General features: G+C 48.0%; 1 protein-coding gene across 1 annotated transcript in view; it reads right to left on the bottom strand.

Annotated features, from left to right (window-relative positions):
* Positions 1-19799, bottom strand: part of CADPS (calcium dependent secretion activator) — a 435301-nt gene that overhangs the window by 192775 nt on the left and 222727 nt on the right. The window contains exons 7-9 of the mRNA XM_045290125.1: positions 16326-16492; positions 12159-12298; positions 702-768 (exon numbers count right to left, since the gene is read on the bottom strand). Of these exons, the coding sequence (XP_045146060.1) occupies positions 702-768; positions 12159-12298; positions 16326-16492 (374 nt within the window). The remainder of the gene's footprint in view (positions 1-701; positions 769-12158; positions 12299-16325; positions 16493-19799) is intronic.

Below are 19799 nucleotides of genomic sequence, written 5' to 3'. Positions count from 1 at the left end.
CTTGCTTAGGGACTCCCTGGAGTTGTGCTAGTCTCTCTACATGGGGCTTGCATAAGTGGGAACTGGCTCAGTGTCAACGAACACCAACAACAATGTGCTACGGATCTCAGTGTTTGCATCTGCATCCATACCTATCTAAGCACAGATTCCCCTTACAGCACTGTTATTAGCATCCCAAGCTAGGGAAGTCCAGAAAGCTGAACAAACAGGAACATTCTACAGACATCAGCACCAGAGATATGTGTACAAATGTGCAAGAATTTCTATAATAAATTGTGTACACCCCCCGCCCCCCCGCAAGCCAGCTGTCCAACAATGAGGACATGAGTTTGAAGAACTGCTGTTAAAACAACAACAAACAAACAAAAAAGTGCAGCTGGCTGACAAGATATGTTTATGTTCCAGGCTGTCAAAGGTAGTTACATGCTTCTGTATTGCTACACTTAAAACAAAAATGGGCATGCATTAAATTTCACATTTTAATATAGCATTAACAGGGAGCCTTCCAGGGCACTGGAAGTGGTCTATAGCATCCGCTGAGTGGTGGCTGCATGGATTTGCATGTCAAGCTATGAGCTAAAGGCTGGAGCTTTGGGTACTTCATAAGGGCTATGTCCATACTTTAATTAAAAACATCAATTAATCCTCTCAAAGTTTTAATATGATGAACCGTAATGTTTATAGTAGAGTTGAAGAGTTACCTGCACCAATACAAAAAACCGTTTCTTCCATCTCTTCCAGACATTCTTACCGATGGCCCACAAATACCTAAGGGGAAGGAAAAAGAGCAGAGCTGCATTAGTGCTGAGCAAGTGCGCCGTTCCAGAGGTTGTACCAGGAGCTTTGTGCCCAGAATCAAGGGCGTGTCAACGGCTTGAACTGAGCAAATCTGTGAGCAGTAACAACAGGCTTCAACTTGCAGAAGAGATTGTGGCCCGTCATCAAAGTTGACCGAGCTTCCTCGATTGATTTCAGAAAGTCCCTTGGGAAATACCACACTGGAGATTAATTTCCTATGTGTTAAACATTTCTTAGGTAGGGAAAATTCCCCAAAAGTGCACAAAAGAGAGGGAAAAAAATTTTTTTTTGTCTGCCTCTTATCGGGCCTCATTCAGGAGAGCCCTTCACGAGCTTTCTTTTGCCATCATTCTGGCAAATGCACACAAGGAGGAGGCTCTGCCCACTCCTTCCTTCCTAACTGCTTTCCTGCTGTTGGAAATTCGCCTCTCTAGAGGATATAGAAATGTTTAGAAAATAAAAACGAAATGAAAAGAAGCACTAAGAAAGACAGAGGCACAGCTTCAAGTGTGTGGAAATTTGAAGCACAATATTATTAATTCACTCAGGAGCTCTGTCTTGGGGTTGTTAGATGTAGGACTGGTATTAATGTAGGCCTGTGGTTCAGGCTCAGTTGGACCAAGAACAGGAGAGCTCTCAAAAACAACCCCCCCCAATAAAACACCCCACAAACTCACTGCCATCAAGTCAATTTTGACTCATAGTGACCCCATAGGACAGGACAGGCCTATCCCTGTGGGTTTCTGAGACTAACAGTTTATAGGAGTAGAGAGTCCCATCTTTCTCACCGGGAGCAGCTGCTGGTTTCTAACGCCGTCCTTGGGGTTAGCAGCCTAACACGTAACCACTAGAGTTCTGGCCCTCATAAAAAACACTCAATAATCAGTATCGAGTGTGGCTGGCAACAATTTACTCCTGGCCGCAAGCCAAAAACCCCAGATGTCATCCGGGGTCCTTGGTTTCTCGTCCTCATTCTTCACCCACCAGGTGAGCTTATATCACACTTAGGAAAGTTCTTCAATCTGCTCAGTCTTCCCAGCTCTCAGCTCCACGATTCCAGCCCCAGACTGCATGTTTGCATCCACACACAGCTCTAGGGCAGCTTGCTCAGGAGCGCCAGGGACACAAGAATGATTGTCATTCTCCTCCTGGTCACAAGATGGACCCTAACAACGGAAAGTCGCATCATGACATCATCCTACAAGGTCTTTTCCCTGTGGAAACTCCTTCGATGGGTAGCCCCCTGTCCACAGAAGAGTGACCCAGACCCTGGCCATTGGCCTTCCATGTGCATGATTTAACCTCTGTCTGTCTACCTGAACTATGATTCACTTGATATTTTTCTTTTAAGTGGACTAACTTACATGCAAACATCTACTTCAAAAGGAAGCTTTATACGACAGGCTCGATACACACTAGAAGAGTGGTTCTCAACCTTCTTAAAGCCACGATCCTTTAAAACAGTTCCTCATGTTGTGGTGCCCCCCCCCAAACTATAAACTTATTTTCATTGCTACTTCATAACTGCAATTTTGCGACTGTTATGAATCAGGCGACCCCTGTGAAAGGATCACTCAACCCACAAAGGGGTTGTAACCCACAGGTTGAGAACCCCTGCACTAGAATATATATGTGTGTAACTTTGAAATGAATCCATGCCTGTCTATACATGACTCAAGTGATCTGGTAGCATCGGTGGGCATCTCCGGGTAAAACAAATAATGACACATTCATCTATTCTAAAAGGTTAGCAGCTTGAGTCCATCCAAATGTCTTGACAGAAAGGGCTGAGGACCTACTTCGGAGAAAGCAATTTACTCCGAGATACTTAGGGACACCATGGGATGGAGTTGACTCGGTGGCAGGCGGTCTGGTTCGCGGTTTGGCATCATGCTATGAATACACTTTGGAAAGCCTTAAGCCCAGTGTCTTGAGCTCGCCTAGGTAGCTCCGCTCTCACCGCGCAGCCAGCATCCTCTGGTGAAGGGTCAATCGGATCATCGATTTATTCTTGGATTGGGAGCGAGGGCTGGTTTTATGCAGGGGAGTGGCTATGTTATATTTCTATTTTAGTATGATCACATATACTGGCTTCTGGGTGCAGACTATGCTAAAGATGGAAGGGGCAGTGAAGTCAGTGAGAATCGGGGGAAGGTTGGCACAGACCAGAGATGATGGTGGCCAGACCAGTCTGAGGCAGTAGAAATGGTCGCTAAATTCATCAGCCAACATCTGTTGTTTGGCGAACCACCTCGCTGGCCTGGAGTGTGCGCTTACCCTTCTTGAAAGAATAATAATAAGTGAATGTATTCATGCAGAAAGGGACGAGAGCCGGAGGCCTGGCTAGAGTTAGGAGAGAGGAGCTTCTTGGCACATGATGGGTAAGGATATAGCCTTCCCATTCCAGCTCTGCCGGTTCCTCTGTGATGTTGGGCAAGTGGTGCTTCACTTCTTAGATCTCTGTGAGACAGGGGCAGGCATGGGTCCTCTCTCACAGATTTGTGAAGCATGAATGGGATCATGTGTGCGAAGTATGAGCGTGGGGCATGTGCGGAATGTAGATGGACAACGAATGTTAGCCGTTATTACCAAACAGCTCTGTGTCCCGGGGATTGCACATGATTATTAAACAGGGAGTAAGAGATGGGTGGCTACAAATAAGTCTTCTTGGGCATATGTCCAGAGGGAACTAGAGGAAATGAGAGATCAAACGCAGACAGTGGGTGCACAATTTTGTATTTTTAGTACTGGCTGGCAAGGCTGTAGCAGTCTCACACTTTTGTGGAATTTCATCTGGCAGCTAAAAGAAAAAAGAAATGGTCTGTCCCCTTTGCTCGCACTCACGTGGAAAGACCTGAGACAGGAATGCAGGGACTACAGCTACCAGGCACATCGGTTTCCTTGTTTTTGTTTCTTATTTATGAGATTAAAAGTAGAAAAAAAGGAGTTGACAAGGACCCACGGAATGAAACTCCTAGAGAATCGTTAACTTTCTTTTACCATAATAGTAACTACTCTTCAGCGAACTTGTCCTAGCCCACTGTGGTGGGGCAGACCGTGGTGCACAGCCTCAGCGTGGCCAGCTGGGGGGTGGGCCGGCCAAGCAGAGGTGGGGTGCTTGCATCTGGAACCATGCTGCCTGGGTGCATACGGCACCAGGGCCACCTTTTCTGAACTCTTCTCTACCTCGGTTTTCTCGTTGTGCAATGGGGCTAATCCTAAGGACACCTCTCCCCAGGACTGCTGTGAGGATTCGGTTCATGAAATAGAAGCAGCTTACGACAGTGCACAGCACCCAGTCTAGACCTCCGAGCAGCTACTGTCCTTAAGCACTTGTTCTGGTTTGAAGTTTGCAAAGGCTCAGCAACTTTGCCCGGTTGGCACAGCTGACGAGGGAGGCGTCTGACTCGGGAGCATCTCCTCCCTTGTGCCCTCCCCCTCCTCGCACACATGGGTTTCCCACCCGAGACGGGGACACAGGCTGTCCCCCGGGCTGCACCGAGAGGGCAGGCGGAGCCAGGTGGGACCCGAGGCCCTCCTCGGGAAAGTACCAGTCGGTTGGCGCGACGGAGGGGCTGTCCCTCTGAGGCTTTCCTCGGGATTTATTGCTAAGTTGGCACATACCAGAAGGTGTCAAAACCGAGACAAACGGAGGGCTCCACGGCACTGTCTCTAGCTAGGCGGCTCCGGCTTGACGGAAACGCGCTCAGGAAACAGAAGGCGAGGCACCTGCAGCAGACGGCAGCTCTGCTCGTGCAGACACGCAGGTGGCTCTCCCCGGCCAGCTCCCCACCCTGTGACCCAGCAAGCTCTAGGCAGCTTTGCGTCCGGCAGGCCGACCCAGGCGGGGCTGGATTTACCCGGATAGAGAGCGGCAGTCAGCAGCCCCAGTGTCAGAGTGGTTAGGTGTCGGACCATGATGTGAAGGGTCCGCAGTTTGAAAGCACCAGTTGTTCTGTGGGAGACCTCACCGGGCAGTGTTACCTTGTCCTATAGTCACTGTGAGTCGGCATCGACTGGAAGGCGGTGAATTGGTTTTTACAGCAGCAGTCTAATGTACTGAGCCTAGCAGCTATGATCTCAGATTTGGGTCGGACTATCTAGGTGGGCATGTTGGCCCTGACATGAACTGTCCAGTGGCTTAGTTGTCCTGTGCCTCAGTTTCACCAGGTATAAAATGGGAGCAAGTACAACATCCGCTTCACTTGCTAATGGTCAAGACTGATTGAGATGATGCACATCAGAGTTAGGGCACACAGTCAATGGCAGGCAGTAAGTGCTCAGTAAAGGCTCCTGGCATGCTGCTTTGCTAAAGGCCACAGCCTAGGCAATGCTATGGGGCAGTTCTGTACTGTAACACAGGGGGGCAGTATGAGCGAAAGTCAGTTTGAAGACACCCAACAGCATTTGTAGTAGTAATAGAGTCTCTGGGTAGCACAGTTAAGCTGTTGGCTGTTACCCCAAAGCCTGGGAGTTCAAATCCACACAGAGGTACCTCAGAAGAAAGGCTTGGCAATTGACTTAGAAAAGACTGCAGCCAATGAAAGTTTTACTCTCTATGTGTGGGGTCAATACAAGTCAGAACTGACTTGAAAACCACCTGTCTGGTTTAATGGTAGTATTTAAAACAGTAGTCCACACCTAAAGAGGAGGAGTCCTGGTGGTGCTGTAGGTTACACAGTGGGCTGCTAACCTCAAGGTCAGATGTTCAAAACCACCAGCTGTTCTATAGGCGAAAGAGGAGACATTCTGTTCCTGTAAAAGGTTATAGTCTCAGAAATCCACAGGCGCAGTTCTACTCTGTCCTTCCTATAGGGCCGCTTTGAGTTGGCATTGACTCAATAGCAGTGGGTTTGGTTCAGCCTAGAGAGTATGTAATAATCAGTCTTACAAAGGGTTCATCCCTGAATGCTCCTTTTGTTTTCAGGAACATATTTTGGGAAAATAAGAGGGAGCTTCAAAAAGTTAGTGGGAATAATGGAATGAAAAGGTCATAGAATTTCTCCACCCACGTCTGAAGCCCTCTCACAAAAAGAGGTGCATGTGTCCAGTCTTGGAGCTGGAGATCATATTTTACATGACTCCAATGTATCTTCGTTTGTAGCATTTCCACAGAACCCCTGCTAGTGAGCCAATGGGATCCCTGTCACTTGCTGGGGCATTTTCATTGCCTGAGAGACCAACGTGAACTAGAAATGACAGCGGAGAGAAGAGGCAGTTGCAGTCGGGCTGAACGTAAGTTCCCAGGAATCCAAACAATTGTTGAGTGATGGAAGACCTTGTCTCTGCCGCCCTCCTGTTTTAACAGGACTTCCTATCTGATACGAGCGCTTTGAAATAGATGAAGCAAAAATCGACCACACTTAAGGAGAAACAAAGAAATTCATAATTATACTCAGAAATTTCAATACTTCTCTCTCAAGAATAATAGGAATTTCTTTAAGGATCCACAAGATTTGAACCACATCATCACCTAACTTCTGTGAGGATGGCACTACCCGGTCTCGGGTAGTGGTTTGTTCTGCTGTTCATTGGGTCGCGGTAAGTCGGAACTGACTGGAGGGGATCAACATCATCACCCAATGGATGTCACTACTCCGTGCAATGGATGTCAACTGGAGGAAGGTTTACCGACAACCTGCAATGTGCAGATGACATGGCTTGCCTTGCTGAAAGTGAAGAGGACTGGCGGTGATTGCTGATGAAGAACAAAGATTGCAGCCTGCAGCATGGATTGCAACTCAATGTAAAGAAAAGCAAAATCCTCACAATGGGATCAACAGATAACATCATGATAAATGGAGAACAGGTTGAAATTGTCAGAGATTTCACTTTACTTAGATCCGTAATCAATGCTCATGGAAACAACATTCATAAGTCAAAGGATATATAGTGTCGGGCAAATCTGCTGCACAAGACCTCTTTAAAGTGTCAAAGAACAAAGATGGTACTTTGAGGACAAGGTTAGTCTGACCTAGGCCATAGTATTTTCAATGGCCTCATATGCACATGAAAGCTGGACAATGAATCAGAAGGCCAGGCAAGAAGTGAAGAATGGCAAGAATTCAAGTATGGTGCCGGCCAGGAATATGGAACATGGACCGTCAGAAGAACAAGCACATCTGTCTGGGACAAAGGGAAGCCAGAGTGCTCCTTAGAAACAGGGATGGTGAGACTTCATCTCTTGCACTTTAGACAGGTTATCAGGAGAGATAGGTCCCAGAAAAAGGACATTAGGCTTGGTAAGAAAGAGGGTGAGCGGAAAAAGGGAAGATACTCGATGAGATGAATTGACAGAGTGGCTACAACAATGCCAACAATGGAGGGCAGTGCGGTGTTTTGTCCGGTTGCACAGGGGTTCACTGTGAGCTGGAACCACCTCAATGGCACCTGACAGCAACATCACCCACCTTGACTTCGTTGACATTTAGACATGATAAGCCAACAAGGGAGATACAATGGAATCAAAATAAAATATTAAGTTATTCCAGCCTGGGCAGTGAGATTCAAGAGTCTGTGCTTACTGTGAGTGGCTCCTTATGGGAAGGCGGGCAGGCTGTGCTGGCTTTCAATAATGAGAGGTTGGGAGCAGTAGCAAGAGCACAGAAGAGCAAAGCGGATTTTAAGAACGGTGGAGTCACAAATTGTATCTTCTTATAGGGTGACCATGAGTCAGAATTGACTCAGTGGTGGTGGGTGGTTTTAAGGTTTGTTCAAACATGAAAGGAAAAACAGAGTCACTGTTAATGACTCCTGCCTGTGGGCTGTAGTTCAGTGAATGAGTTCAAGGTGGGAAAATGGGCTTTATTTAAGTTTCAAGTTCTTCCATTACAGTGGAACAGATACCTAGCCCCAGCCTGGGAGGGTACTTTGACTCAGAGAAGTCTTTTTTATTTCTCTAGGCTTCTGTTTCCCTCTCTGTAAAAAAGGAATCCATCTGTCATTTATCGTTCATGTAAGACATAACTTATTGGATATCTACTGCATGTCAGTCCTCTACCAGGCACTGTCACACGGGAGTCAAATGTCCCTGCTGACCCGAAACCCACAGTGTAGTGGGGAAGACCGAAAAGAAAGGAGTATGCACAAACTGATATACGATCGATGAGGTCAGGGGAGGTGCTCTGATAAAAATGGAGCCAGGTAAGAGACTGGCACAGGTGGGTCAGACAAGGTATTCTGATAAGATGACAGGAGCAGAGACTTGTAAGTATCAAGGTGAGTCATGTGCACATCTGGATGAGGAAGATGGAGGATCATCAGGCAGAAGTAATGGCAGGGGCAAGAGTCCTGTGGGGGGTGGGGTGTGTGTGTACTTGGAGTTGTTGAGGAAGATCAAGGAAGTCAATGTAGCTGAAGCGGTGAGACCAAAGGCCGACGCAGCGGGATCCTTGTCCCGTAGGGTCCGGTAACCATGTCAGGATACTACTGGCTCTTACTCTGAACAAGATGAGGAATTGTTGGAGAATTTCCAGCATTAAAATGCCAGGGTCTCACTTGTGTTTTCAAGAAGTTATTCTGATGTCTGGGTGGGAAGTTGACCACAGGGGAGCAAGGACCAAAGCAGGGGGACTACTGAGGTGACAAGGGCAGCCGGTCCTGGGAGATATGATGGTGGCTTGGACGCGAAGGGCACGATGGCATTGATGTGTTGACCTTTCTTGAAGTCTTCATAGAGTGAAAGAAAATGATGATCGATATGATGTCGGGAGAGAGAAAGAGAAATGTCAAGGATTCCACCCTAGCTCTTGGTCCGAGGAACTGGGTGAGGGGAGGGTAAGAGAACCACAGTCCTTGTGAGGCAGTTTCGGGGATGATGTTCATCATCTACTGCATGGCAATGGACTTCCTGGATCTGAGACCTCCCCGCAAAGGAGGACAAAGCAGAAAGCCACCTGGGAGTAGCTACTTCTCAAATATGTTCTGGAGGGACATTTTAAGGTCATAAAGCTGGCTGCTTTTTCTCCCTGACATTTTTTCTCTTCAACAACGATGATGGTTTTGAGAAAGGTGACCTTGCAGCCTCAGGGTTCATTCAAGGAACCACATCAACAAGAAGTCACATCAACAGCCCATCAACAAGAAGTCATTCCTCCTCAGCCCCAAGCTCTTTGACGCTGTGACCAGCCTGAAAGCAGGCACATGTTCTAGCCATGGCACCCCCGAGCTGCCCCTTTCCCTCTCCGCTCTCCAAGCGATGCGCTGCTCTGACATTGCCGCCACCTAGCACCGCACAGTAGGGCTCAAGAAAGTGATTTCTAATTTCAGTGAACATCAAAAGATGTCATCCGTAAGCATTTCCATTCTCTTTGCACCCTCCCTTAGGCAACTCTAGCTGTTTGGCCTTGATTTGGGGTCCACTGGGCCTGGCCGGGTCTGAGGGCATCGTCCCCTGGTTGCTTTCACCGCTCTTCCAGACTCTTCTGCCCTGTTTGCCAGCAGGAGTCACTTTCAAATGGCAGCCTCGTGATCTAAAACAGGCACGGGCCATGCCAGAAATGAGCTCCGTATTTCTTTGGATACCCGTGGGGTCAAGGTAGCCTGAAATATGCTAAGAATTTTACAAATGAATCAACAGCAACATTTCTGAAGTCAGAGTTAGTTCAGCTTCAAACAGAGAAATGAAAAGGCTGTGAGAAATGGGAATTTGTCCAGTGGGGGAAATAATAGTGATGTCAAGTGGTTGCGGTGGGGATAAGTGAGAGGGTGTTTGTGAAACTCCTAGTTTGGTGCTTCAAAAGGACCGAGAGAGCGGGCTGAGCTTTCAAGCAAGGGACAAAAGCACACACCGCCGGTTGGAGGACAGATGCATTCATTCAGAGTCTTGTTCTCGCTCGCTTTCCGATTTGCCCTCTCCTCTCCTTTTTGCTCTCTCTCTTCCTCCCTCTACTCTGTTCCATTAACACGTATTTACTGAGCATTTATGGGTTGGTATTTTGCTAAAGGAGGCCCTGGGTGGTGCCAATGGCTGACACGGCCTGGTGGCTATCCTAAAAGCTTGGAGCTTATAACAGGTTCGAAGTTCGAGTCCACCCAGGGGTACCTCAGAAGAAAGGTTTGGCAAGCTTCTGCAACAAAAAACAGCCGCTGGAAGTCCTACAGAGTATAGTTCGGCTTTGATACACATGGGGTCACTATGAGTCCAAATGCAGTCTACCGCAACTGGCTTTTATCTTGTTAAAGATGTTAGATCTTCTTTCCAGTGCTCAAGGAACTTAGCCAGTTACCTACAAGGTTGGTGGTTCAAACCCAATAGCTGCACCAATGGGAACAAGTTGAGGCTGTCTGCTCCCATCAAGATTTAAGATCTTGGAAATCTGATGGCAAATTTCACTATGAAGGCATTGGGTTTGTTGTTGTTGTTTTAAGTGGGAACCTGGCAGGATTCTCAATCTGTTTGTCTTAAACCCAAGAGTTCATTATTGAGATGAATGTGATAGTAGAGAAAATTTTTTTTTTTTTATATTTAATGCTTTTGTAATGTCTGTGAAGAGTATGAAAAGGAGAAAAATGCTGATCTCAAGAACATTTTCTGAGGTACCTTCATGAGATGCTAATTTACTTAATAGAAGAAAAGCCACTGACTGGGATTCATCATGGATGGCTGAAAAGGACTGGGAAGAGTATGTGCTAAGGGCCTAGCTGGAGATGTGGATCAGTAATGGGCCTGTGGCTCATGGGTGGGCTTTCCTTCATCTTGAGGTCTCCATGGGTGACATCCTCTGGAACTCTGTTCTTGGTCCCTTAGGTGCCAAGGCTAGGGCCCTGCTGTCCACTCTCTGACCAGGGTTATTCATATGCTAGGATGTCCACGGCCAGTCCTACTCACTCCTGCCTGTACTCCGCATGGGCTTCTGCTTAAACCTGTACTAATCAGGGCCCAGGTGCTGAAACCAACCATCTGTCCGTTGGCTGCACGATGGTGGATTGTGTGTTGCCATGATGCAAACATTATTTCAAATACCAGCAAGGACAGGTTTGAGTGGAGCTTCCAGACTAAGACAGTCTAGAAAGAAAGGGTTGGTGATGATCCCATTGTGAAAATGAAACAATAAAATTCTATGGATCACAACGGAACGATTTCTGATTTGCTTGCCTTGGGCATGTCCTTCAGAGGGATCAGTCACTGGAAGGAGATATCATGCTTGATGAGGTAGAGGGCCAGCGAGGTTGAGGAAGATGCTCAATGAGATGGGCTGACATCATGGTCACAACAAGGGACTACAACATGCTGGCAACCGTGGGCATGATGCAGGGCCAGATCATGCTTGGTTCTGTGGTGCAGAAGGTCACTGTGAGCTCAGACCAACTTGACAGCAGCATCCCCTCTCTCTTTGGACACACTATTGATGTGACCTGTGAAATATAACTATATTTTACCTCCCCACCCTCACTTTAAATTACTTAGGAAAGCCCTGGTGGCATAGTACATGGACTGCTAATTGCAACATCAGCAGTTTGAAACCACCAGCGACTCTGCAGGAGAAAGACTGGGCTTTCTACTCCCTTAAAGTTACAGTATTGGAAATTCACAGGAGCAGTCCTGCCCTGTCCTACAGGGTCACTGTGATATGGCATTGACTCGATGACAAGGAGTATGTTTTGTCTTATCATTATTTAATCTACTGCTCCTCTCAAATTCAAATAAAGTACTTATAAATTAATTCGTTTCTCGCTGTTTATTTTAAAAGTGACACTAAAACAAATTCCATCGGAATCAATTGCTAGAAGGTGGCATAGGCAACTGGTCACACCACACAGATAGGGATGGTTGCTAATGAAGGCGCAAGTCAGGCATCTGAGGCTTCAGAGAAAGTACACGAAGCCGATAAAACCCTCCACACCAGAATCACTTAGATGCTTCTAGGAAAACTTTGAATCTTGCTGACAATTTTATTACAGAGGCAATGGAAATTAGGCTGTCTGGACAGTTGGGAAAAAAGGCAGTGAGGACAGTCACAAGAATCAAGGAAACCTTTGGAGCGGTTGGGTAAAGTGTTGGAGTACCAACCCTAGTGAGGTTGGCAGTTCAACCCCACTAGCTGCTCTGAGGGAGCAAGCTGAGGCTGGCAGCTCCTGTACAGACTTACAGCCTTGGAAAGCCCATACAGAGTCTCTGTAAGTTGAGTTGACTTGATGGCAGTGGGTGTGGCTGGCTTGGTTATAGGTCGTTATGTCGGAATCAACTCGATGGCCATGGGTTTGGCTTTTGGTATAATTATATCACAGTCAAATATATACCCATTCATGATGATTTATGCTTCCTTCCATGTAGTTCTCCAAATTTAAAAAAAAGTTCATTGTTTTAAAAAAATGAATGGATGTAGATCGAAAATCACTATATGACAGGAGACACTTACCCAGAATGCTTCATGTTTTGAGGCTTATCCATTCGGACAGCAAGTTTGATTTTCAGGTCTTGATCCGGGCAGTTTTTGGAGACTGCCATTTTGTGCCACTCTGACTGCTTGGGGCTGTTTGGGGTGGGATGGAGAATAACCTGTAAGGAAGAAGGAAGCAATCTTAGCCAGAAAACAGAAACTGTGTTACAGGGACTTTTTTCCTCCCCTGAAATCCACTTTTATTGATGTAAAAAAAAAAATCCCAAAGAACAGAGAGTGGTTTCTACTTCACAGAGCACACAGTCCCCGTCCTGTGACCCCTGGGGAGCTGAGGGGGCCAACTGGGATTTTTTTTTCATAGATGGGGACATTTTGATGCTGAGAGATTGGGTGACCTGGCCTGGCCACATGACCCATGGGGAAGCAGTGACGTGAGGCTGAATCTTGGCGATTGGACTTGCATCCCCAACCCCATCTGTGAACCAAGGAGCCTACAAACAGAAATGGTTCTCCTTCTGGTCGTCCTGCTCAATTCCGTAAAGGGAGGACCATGATCTCTGTGGTTCTGTTAACTTTTCTACAGTCCAGCATGATGTGTCACTGGAGTTGGGCAGCTAACAGAGGACAAACTCCACACACCGTTTTCTTCATCTTTATGTAAGCTGTCTGTTCTCCAGGCGTACCATACAGTACAGAGCTGCATGTATGACACATGGAAGAAACACCCTTACATTTTAGGGAGCAGTCCTAGTCCACTCCATCTATTCCTCTCGATTTCACTGACCATAGATAAAGCAGAATATTGTCAACTGCTGCAGGGGGGAATGGAAGAGCCTCTATTTAATAGAAGAGAAATGTGAAGGGACAAGACTTGTGCAGGGTCACACATTTCACAGGGTTTCTTCCTGACTTGAAAACACACGGCTTGTCCTGGCATGGCTCAACGCATGCCCAACATAGCATCTGTTTTAGAAAGGACCATTCTGCACTGTGGCCCAGAGGCGGCACTTTTTTGAGTTGTCTGCCTCACTTCTCTCTGTCTCAGATATGATGAGAGAATCAAGGAGCATCACTCTCTAACACCCCTGTTCATTTTGCAAGTACAGCATCCTCAGGAACCACACGGAACCTGGGGAACTTGCACAGAGGAAGGAATGAAATACCTGGAAACCCCCCTACGTTGGGAAACGTGAGCTCAATACAAGCACAGCAACACTCGGATAACTAAGATTTTGCCTCTGCAGGGCAGCACACCCTGGTTTGCTGCCTGCTGCTTTGGCTCTGATTTCAAAACATCTCTTTCTCTAGGTGTGGGGAAGGAGGGCTCCCCTCTGGAGCTTGTTCAGGTCTGGAGAGGCGGTGGAGGGCTCAGGGGGACCTGATGGCCCTCCAGATGCTGAGGTAGCTTTGTGGCCAGGGAAGCATGGCCCAGGCTTGGAAGGTAGAAGCAACTATTTCCTGCATGACTGGAGAGGAAGAGTTCTGTGAAGGGCAGGGACCAACCCAGGAAAGTCAGTGTGCTTTGACCACGCCACATTTATGCTGATTTGGTCCCTCTCTTCTGATCTTAGGGCTGACTTTGTCTTTTGTGTGTGAGTGTAAAGGATCAAATCTCCTCTCTCTCAGGAAAGCAAAAGGAAGCTGGTGGCACACACGGTTAATTGCTAGGCAGCCAACTGAAGGGCGACAATCAGAACCTACCCCGTGCCCGGGGAGCAAGACCCAGGGCACAAGACAGCAGCCTGAGGAAGCCAGCAGGGCAGGTGTGGTCTGCCACACAGGCTTAGGATGGACCAGAATTGACTGGATATTGCACAGCAAGGAAAGGAGACTTCGATGGTCTCACTGAACACAACATTAGCATCTTCCCAGTGTCTTGGGAGATGACTGCAATACCGGAAAACCTCATTTCTCCAAAAAGAAGCTGCTCAAGTGTTTGGATGATGCCCCGCAGAGGATGCTACTTGTAAGCAACCACTCCAACGTCTGCAGGTGAAGCTTACATATTACAGCCACTTCCTTTGTACGGATATGCTGTATGCGTTATAACCCAAACACGGGGATCAAAGTGTGAAAGGGAGAGGTTAAAGAGGAAAAGTTATGCTTTCAACAATCTTAAAGTTCCTAAGGGCTTGGTATTGCTATGAACTAATAGTTTTAAGTTACGCACACACACATTTCATATGTAGCCAGGATGAGGCTCATTGTTAAGGTACAATAATAAGCTGCCATCAAGATGTTTTCAAGAAGACTCCCGCTCATGGTGGCCCCAGCTGGATCCGGATAGAACTGCTCTCCTCCGGATGTAAGTGGCTGCTTGTTTGGAAATGGATCACCAGGCCTTTTTGCTGAGGCACTGCAGGGTTGACTTGGACGGCCAATGTTTCGATTAGCAGCCGAGTGTTTTAACTGTTGCATCCCCAGGGAAACTGCATGGCTAATGATCTCACTGCCGTTGAGTCAGTGATGTCCACTTACAGTGACCCCCCTGTGGATTTCCGAGACTGTAACTCTTTTTGGGAGTAGAAAGTCCCGTCTTTCTCTCATGGAGTGGCTGGTGGTTTTGAACCGCCAACCATGTGGATGGCAGCCCAACAGGTAACCGCTACACTACCAGGACTCCTATAATGAATGACAGTGGATGCGAATCCTTTGCTTGAGTAGTCTTCCAAATATCTCAGGGGCTTGGACTGATGTCCCGTCACAGTTGGTGGCATCGGCCTGGCTTTTCCTCCTGACCGAATCACAGAGGTACGCTCGCCCCTTTCTGATCTTGGCCAGGATTGCACGACTCAAATATGATCTTCAAACCACAGTTTTGTGGTCGTAACCTTTTTAAGGCCATTTGTTCATCTTCTGAGAGTTAAGTCAGTTAAAACCACATTATAGAACTGTACAGGGACTCAGCCGTATGTGCAGCATGCTGGAGTAGTCATCATGGGTAAGGGGACCGGATTTCAACACTGGGAAAGCGGGACACCATTGAAAAACGCGAAACAGGCACATGGCAGCCGAAATCCGTATATCCTAGCTTGTTGTGCATTCTTTCAAAAAAATCGGGACTTTTTAAAAATGCCGCGGGACGTGGGAAAAATTGTTAAAAATCGGGACTGTCCTGCCAAAAGCGGGACATCTGGTCACCTTAATCATTCGCCATTGGGCTGTGGAGAGCTGGGCCTTCGCTGAGATTTGTTGTGAGCTGCTTCCCAGGGGACGTCCGTTGAGAGCAGCCCGTGTGATGGAGTACAGCGGTCCCCAGGGATTTCTAGGCTGCAGTCTTCAAGGGAGCAGACCCATTTCTCACCGCAAGTGGCTTTTGGTTAGCCGCAGAGCGCATAATTGGTTGCACCCCTTTGCCCATATACGGCCTGGTCTGTAAACGCTACACCAACTAGATCAGGCTCTATACCCCGAGGCCCCAGGCCCTGGGAGCTGCAGGTCCCAGGGACAGTGGCCTCGCTCCTAAGCTAGTAGGCGCTGAGTGACAAAAGAGGGTGGGATGTGCTGAGAAGCACTGGAGGAGGCAGGCCTAAAGAGGAGCCCCAGCCAGGGCCAGAGCAGCAGCAGGAAAGGCCCTTGGCCTCTTTCGGCGCCCCCCCTTTTGGCAAAATCAAAGCAGGAGTGGTGCTCTAGGCACCCGGAGCTCGTTAGCAGGCCTCCCACCATATGGATTCTGGGCGCGTTTCCCACCGGCAATATGGTGTCCATTCGCCTACGCAAATGGCCGCAGCTCATTACTGGCCGCCCCACAAAGGCTTCACCCCACGTGGTGCCTCCTGCGGGAGGCCCCTCTGCAGGCTGGATGGGGAGATGAGGTCACTGCAGCACCCCCTCCGTCTCCTCCTCACCCTGCCACTCACCCCCATGGCCCCCGACTCTTTTGTGTGTTAGCCCTGCTGCCTTACTAGGGCCCTTCGGGGGGCATGTGTGCCCCAAGCCAAGCAGACACCTCATCTGGATATTCCAGGCTGCTAATCAAGCACTCTGTCATCCCAGCCGCCCGCCGTGGCCCATGTGTGCAGGGCTTTGATGTGGTGGTGCTGGGGTGGGGGCCCGGCCCTCCTGTTTGGCGTGATGTACTCCAGCCAGCCTCAGTTCCCCAGAGAGCGAGCAGAGACCACAAGCTGCGGTTTGGGGGAAGCCCCTTTCTCCCCTGGGCCTGCCCACCGCGGGCTCCAGGCTCACCTGCACAGCTCTGAGAAGGGCAACTACAACGGGCACACTGGCCTCCTCCGAGCTGCCCCACTGCACTTGATTTTTTGGCAGAGCATCGTGAAGCCAGGCATTTTGCCCGTCTTGCTTCCTGCCCTTGCGGTGCCCAAGAGAGCAGGCGTGCAGGCCCACACTGATGCCTGAATAATAGTATTACAAGGTCAGCAACCGTGTGGGAAAGCGGACACTTTGTATGTCTTTTGTGGAAGGGGCGGGAAAGACAAACTCTGGAGATGGGGAGAGGGCTGTTACATGGACGTCATGAAACAAAACACATGTGAATTGTTGAATGGGAACTCTTGTGCTCCGTAGACTTTCACCCAAACTTTACAATTAATCAATCGAACTAAATGCGATAAAATTAAACAAAAGAAAAAACAACAAAACCTGTAGCTCCACTTTTTGCTTAGGGACGAGGTTGCCATGAGTTGATTGCCACTCACAGTGACCCCACACGACACAGTAGAGCTGCCCCACAGGCGTTCCAGAGGGAGCAAAGCCTCCAGGGCTTCTTTCTCTTACAGAGCAACTGGAGGGTTTGAACTGCTGACCTCTTGGTCACCATTTGTGCACTTAACCATTAGGCCACAGGGGTTTAGTGTGGCAAAAAGAGCCCTGGAAGTGAGCTGACATTGTTCCTGGCAAGTTCCTTAACCCCTCTGGGTCTCAGTTTGACGCTCTGCGTGAGAAGAGGGATGGCTGCCCCTGCTTCGTTAGGGTCATGATAAGGAACCAGTGAAATGATGCACATGAAGAAGGTACGACGCACCAGGGCAGGTACGACGCTCAGAGCTCAACTAGCAGGGCGGTCCCGGGCAGAGTTCCCACCTGCCATGAGCCAGTTTTCTCATTTATAAAACAAAAGGGTCTGAACAGTCCCATGCTTTTTAATATTTTTGACTGAGACTAGTTTTGAGAAACTGATGGATGCTGTGAACTAGAAAGTCTAGAAGAATGTTCATTTGCAAACAATATCCAGGAGATCAGGGACCCTCATCTCCCAACTATGGACCTAGCTCGAACATCCCTGGACTGGCCGCTTATTCTTATCCCACCCAACACTGATGTCCTGGGTCTCGAGATGCTTAGAACTTTTGGCCACTGCTTTCATGGAGAAACAATAGCTTGGAGAGAAATGAAAGGGAGGCTACCCCCACCTCTAGGTTTATGGGTGTTACTAATGCTCCTCATTCTGATGTTAACTTAAAAGTTGGCAGTATGAACCTGCTACGTGGCACCACAGAAGGAAAGTCTGGAGGTCTCCTTCCCTAAAGTTTATAGTCAAGCAAGCACTATGTGATGCATAGTAACCTTCTGTAACACATGGTGTGGTCATGAGCCAGCACCAACTTGGTAGTGATGGGCTTTCAAACTTGTGGTGGGCGTGTCTCTCTTTCCTAGGCGTGGAATAAACACCTGCCATTTGTCAAAGAAACAGCAACCTCCCCTTTCACTTCGCCTTAGTGCCTAGAGCAGGCACTGTTTTTATGTTAGCCTGGGTTGCATGTTGTTTCATATCCTAGTAAGATGATTCTGGGTCAGCTCTCATGATTAAAGGGAGATTGAGGAAGTGGGGAAATTTGACAGAGAGAGCATGGGGACTATGTTCCTGTGGGGGTTACGTGCTCAGGTACTTCTATAACAGGTGACCACTCCAGCTTAAGGATCTAAGTCAGAGGCTCAGAGAGGGTAAATGACTTGGCTAAGGTCACACAGCTATTAGGAGGGATTATGCATTTAGCTAAAAAACAAAAACAAAAACACCCACCTCACTGCCATCAAGTTGATACCAAATCATAGCGACCCTGTAGGACAGTGAGTTTCTGAGACTAAAAACCCTTTACAAGGGTAGAAAGTCCTATCCTTCTCTTGAGGAGCAGCCAGTGGTTTCCAACTCTTGACCTTTTTGTTAAGAGCCCCACACACATCCACTAAGCACCCTGACTTCTCACTATGAATTTCCCAGTATAAAATAAAACCTACTGAGAGTCTTTGTGTTGGACTCCTAGGATAGGCTGGTGAACACAATAGTTGAGGTTTCTTCTCCCATGAAGATTTTTTTCAGATCGGTGGGGGAGACAGAATCCAAAATCCCTATAAATTATCTCTTGATCATTGGTGATAAATTCACTGGGGACATGAGCAGGAGGCCGAGAGGGCAGATGATGGAGGACGGGCAGTTAAAAAGGGGATCGCCAAAGAGGTGGCTCTTTGAAGAGCTGAGGAGGAGATGGATCCAGGCAGAGCGAAAGCTCTCCGGGGTGGTTGAGAATTTAGTTCATCTGAGGAGCATGAAATGGGGCCAGTGATGCTGGCCTTGGGCCGTGGCAGCTGATGAGGCTGAAGAGGAAGGCAAGGCACAGACCACACAAGTCCTTGCGGACCTCGCTAACCTGTTCAGATGTGATTGTGAGAGCAGTGTTGGGTCACAGAAGTCCTTTAAGCGAGCAAGAGACACTTCCAATTTAGGTTGTAAACATCCTACTGGCTGCTATGGTGCAAGAAGGAATGTTCCCCCTGTAACCTGCACCTTTGCCAAAGTGGGTGGTGCCATCCCTAAGGGGTGTTTCCGCAATGTTGGGGACATTTTGGGTGGCCAGAGTAATTGGTGCTGGGCTCTCCTAACATTTAATGGGTGAGGGAAGGCCAGGGATGTTAGCATCCTGCGATGGGTGAAGCAGTCGTCTGGGAGGTGGGGTCATCCTGGGCCCCAGCTGGCTTTTGAACACTCCAACCAGAGGGTAATGGCGAGGAAACACCTGCTTATAATTAACTGAGTCATGAGCCTAACTGCTTTATATGTAAACCCAAAGTATTTTGGGTACTTTCCCAGGGAATCAAGGAAACTTTACCAAGAGCTATTTATACTTTCAGACAATCACTCTGCCGATACTCAGGCTTTTGAGACACCAACTCAAGGGAGTTCATCTTCTTTTTAAAAAAATTTAATAAATCCTTTTATTGGGGGCTCTTACATCTCTTATAACAATCCATACATCCATTGTGTCAAGCACATTTGCACATCTGTTGACACCATCATTTCCTAAACATTTTCTTTCTACTTGAGCCCTTGGTGTCAGCTACTCTCAAGGGGATCCTACGGGTGTCACACTCATCAAGGGGGTTCAATGGGTGTCAGGCTCATGGGGACTCTCCGGATAGGATGATGCGAAGCATCACTTCTTTAGTGCACTCGTGGAGCCTGAGTGTTCACACACTGACTGTCTCGCTTTCCTATCCATGACTGCCCTTTGACTTCTCTCTGTATCGTGACACAGTCCAGGAGGGTGCACATGCTCATAGTGCTTGAATGTTAAATGACAAGCTGGAGGCTCAAGTCCACCCAGAGGCACCTTGGAAAAAGGCTCGGAGATTTTTTTCATTGTCTAGGAAGCACCCAGACATGAAAAAGAGTAAAGCTGAGTGCCTTTGGGCAGGAGGTTGGCT

Source organism: Echinops telfairi, unplaced genomic scaffold (genome assembly GCF_000313985.2).
Source record: "Echinops telfairi isolate 266 unplaced genomic scaffold, ASM31398v2 ScPeMD7_31;HRSCAF=116, whole genome shotgun sequence".
NCBI classification, from domain to species: Eukaryota; Metazoa; Chordata; class Mammalia; order Afrosoricida; family Tenrecidae; genus Echinops; species Echinops telfairi.
The sequence above is the reverse complement of the archived record's forward strand: the minus strand, read 5'-3'. Positions and strand labels throughout refer to the sequence as shown.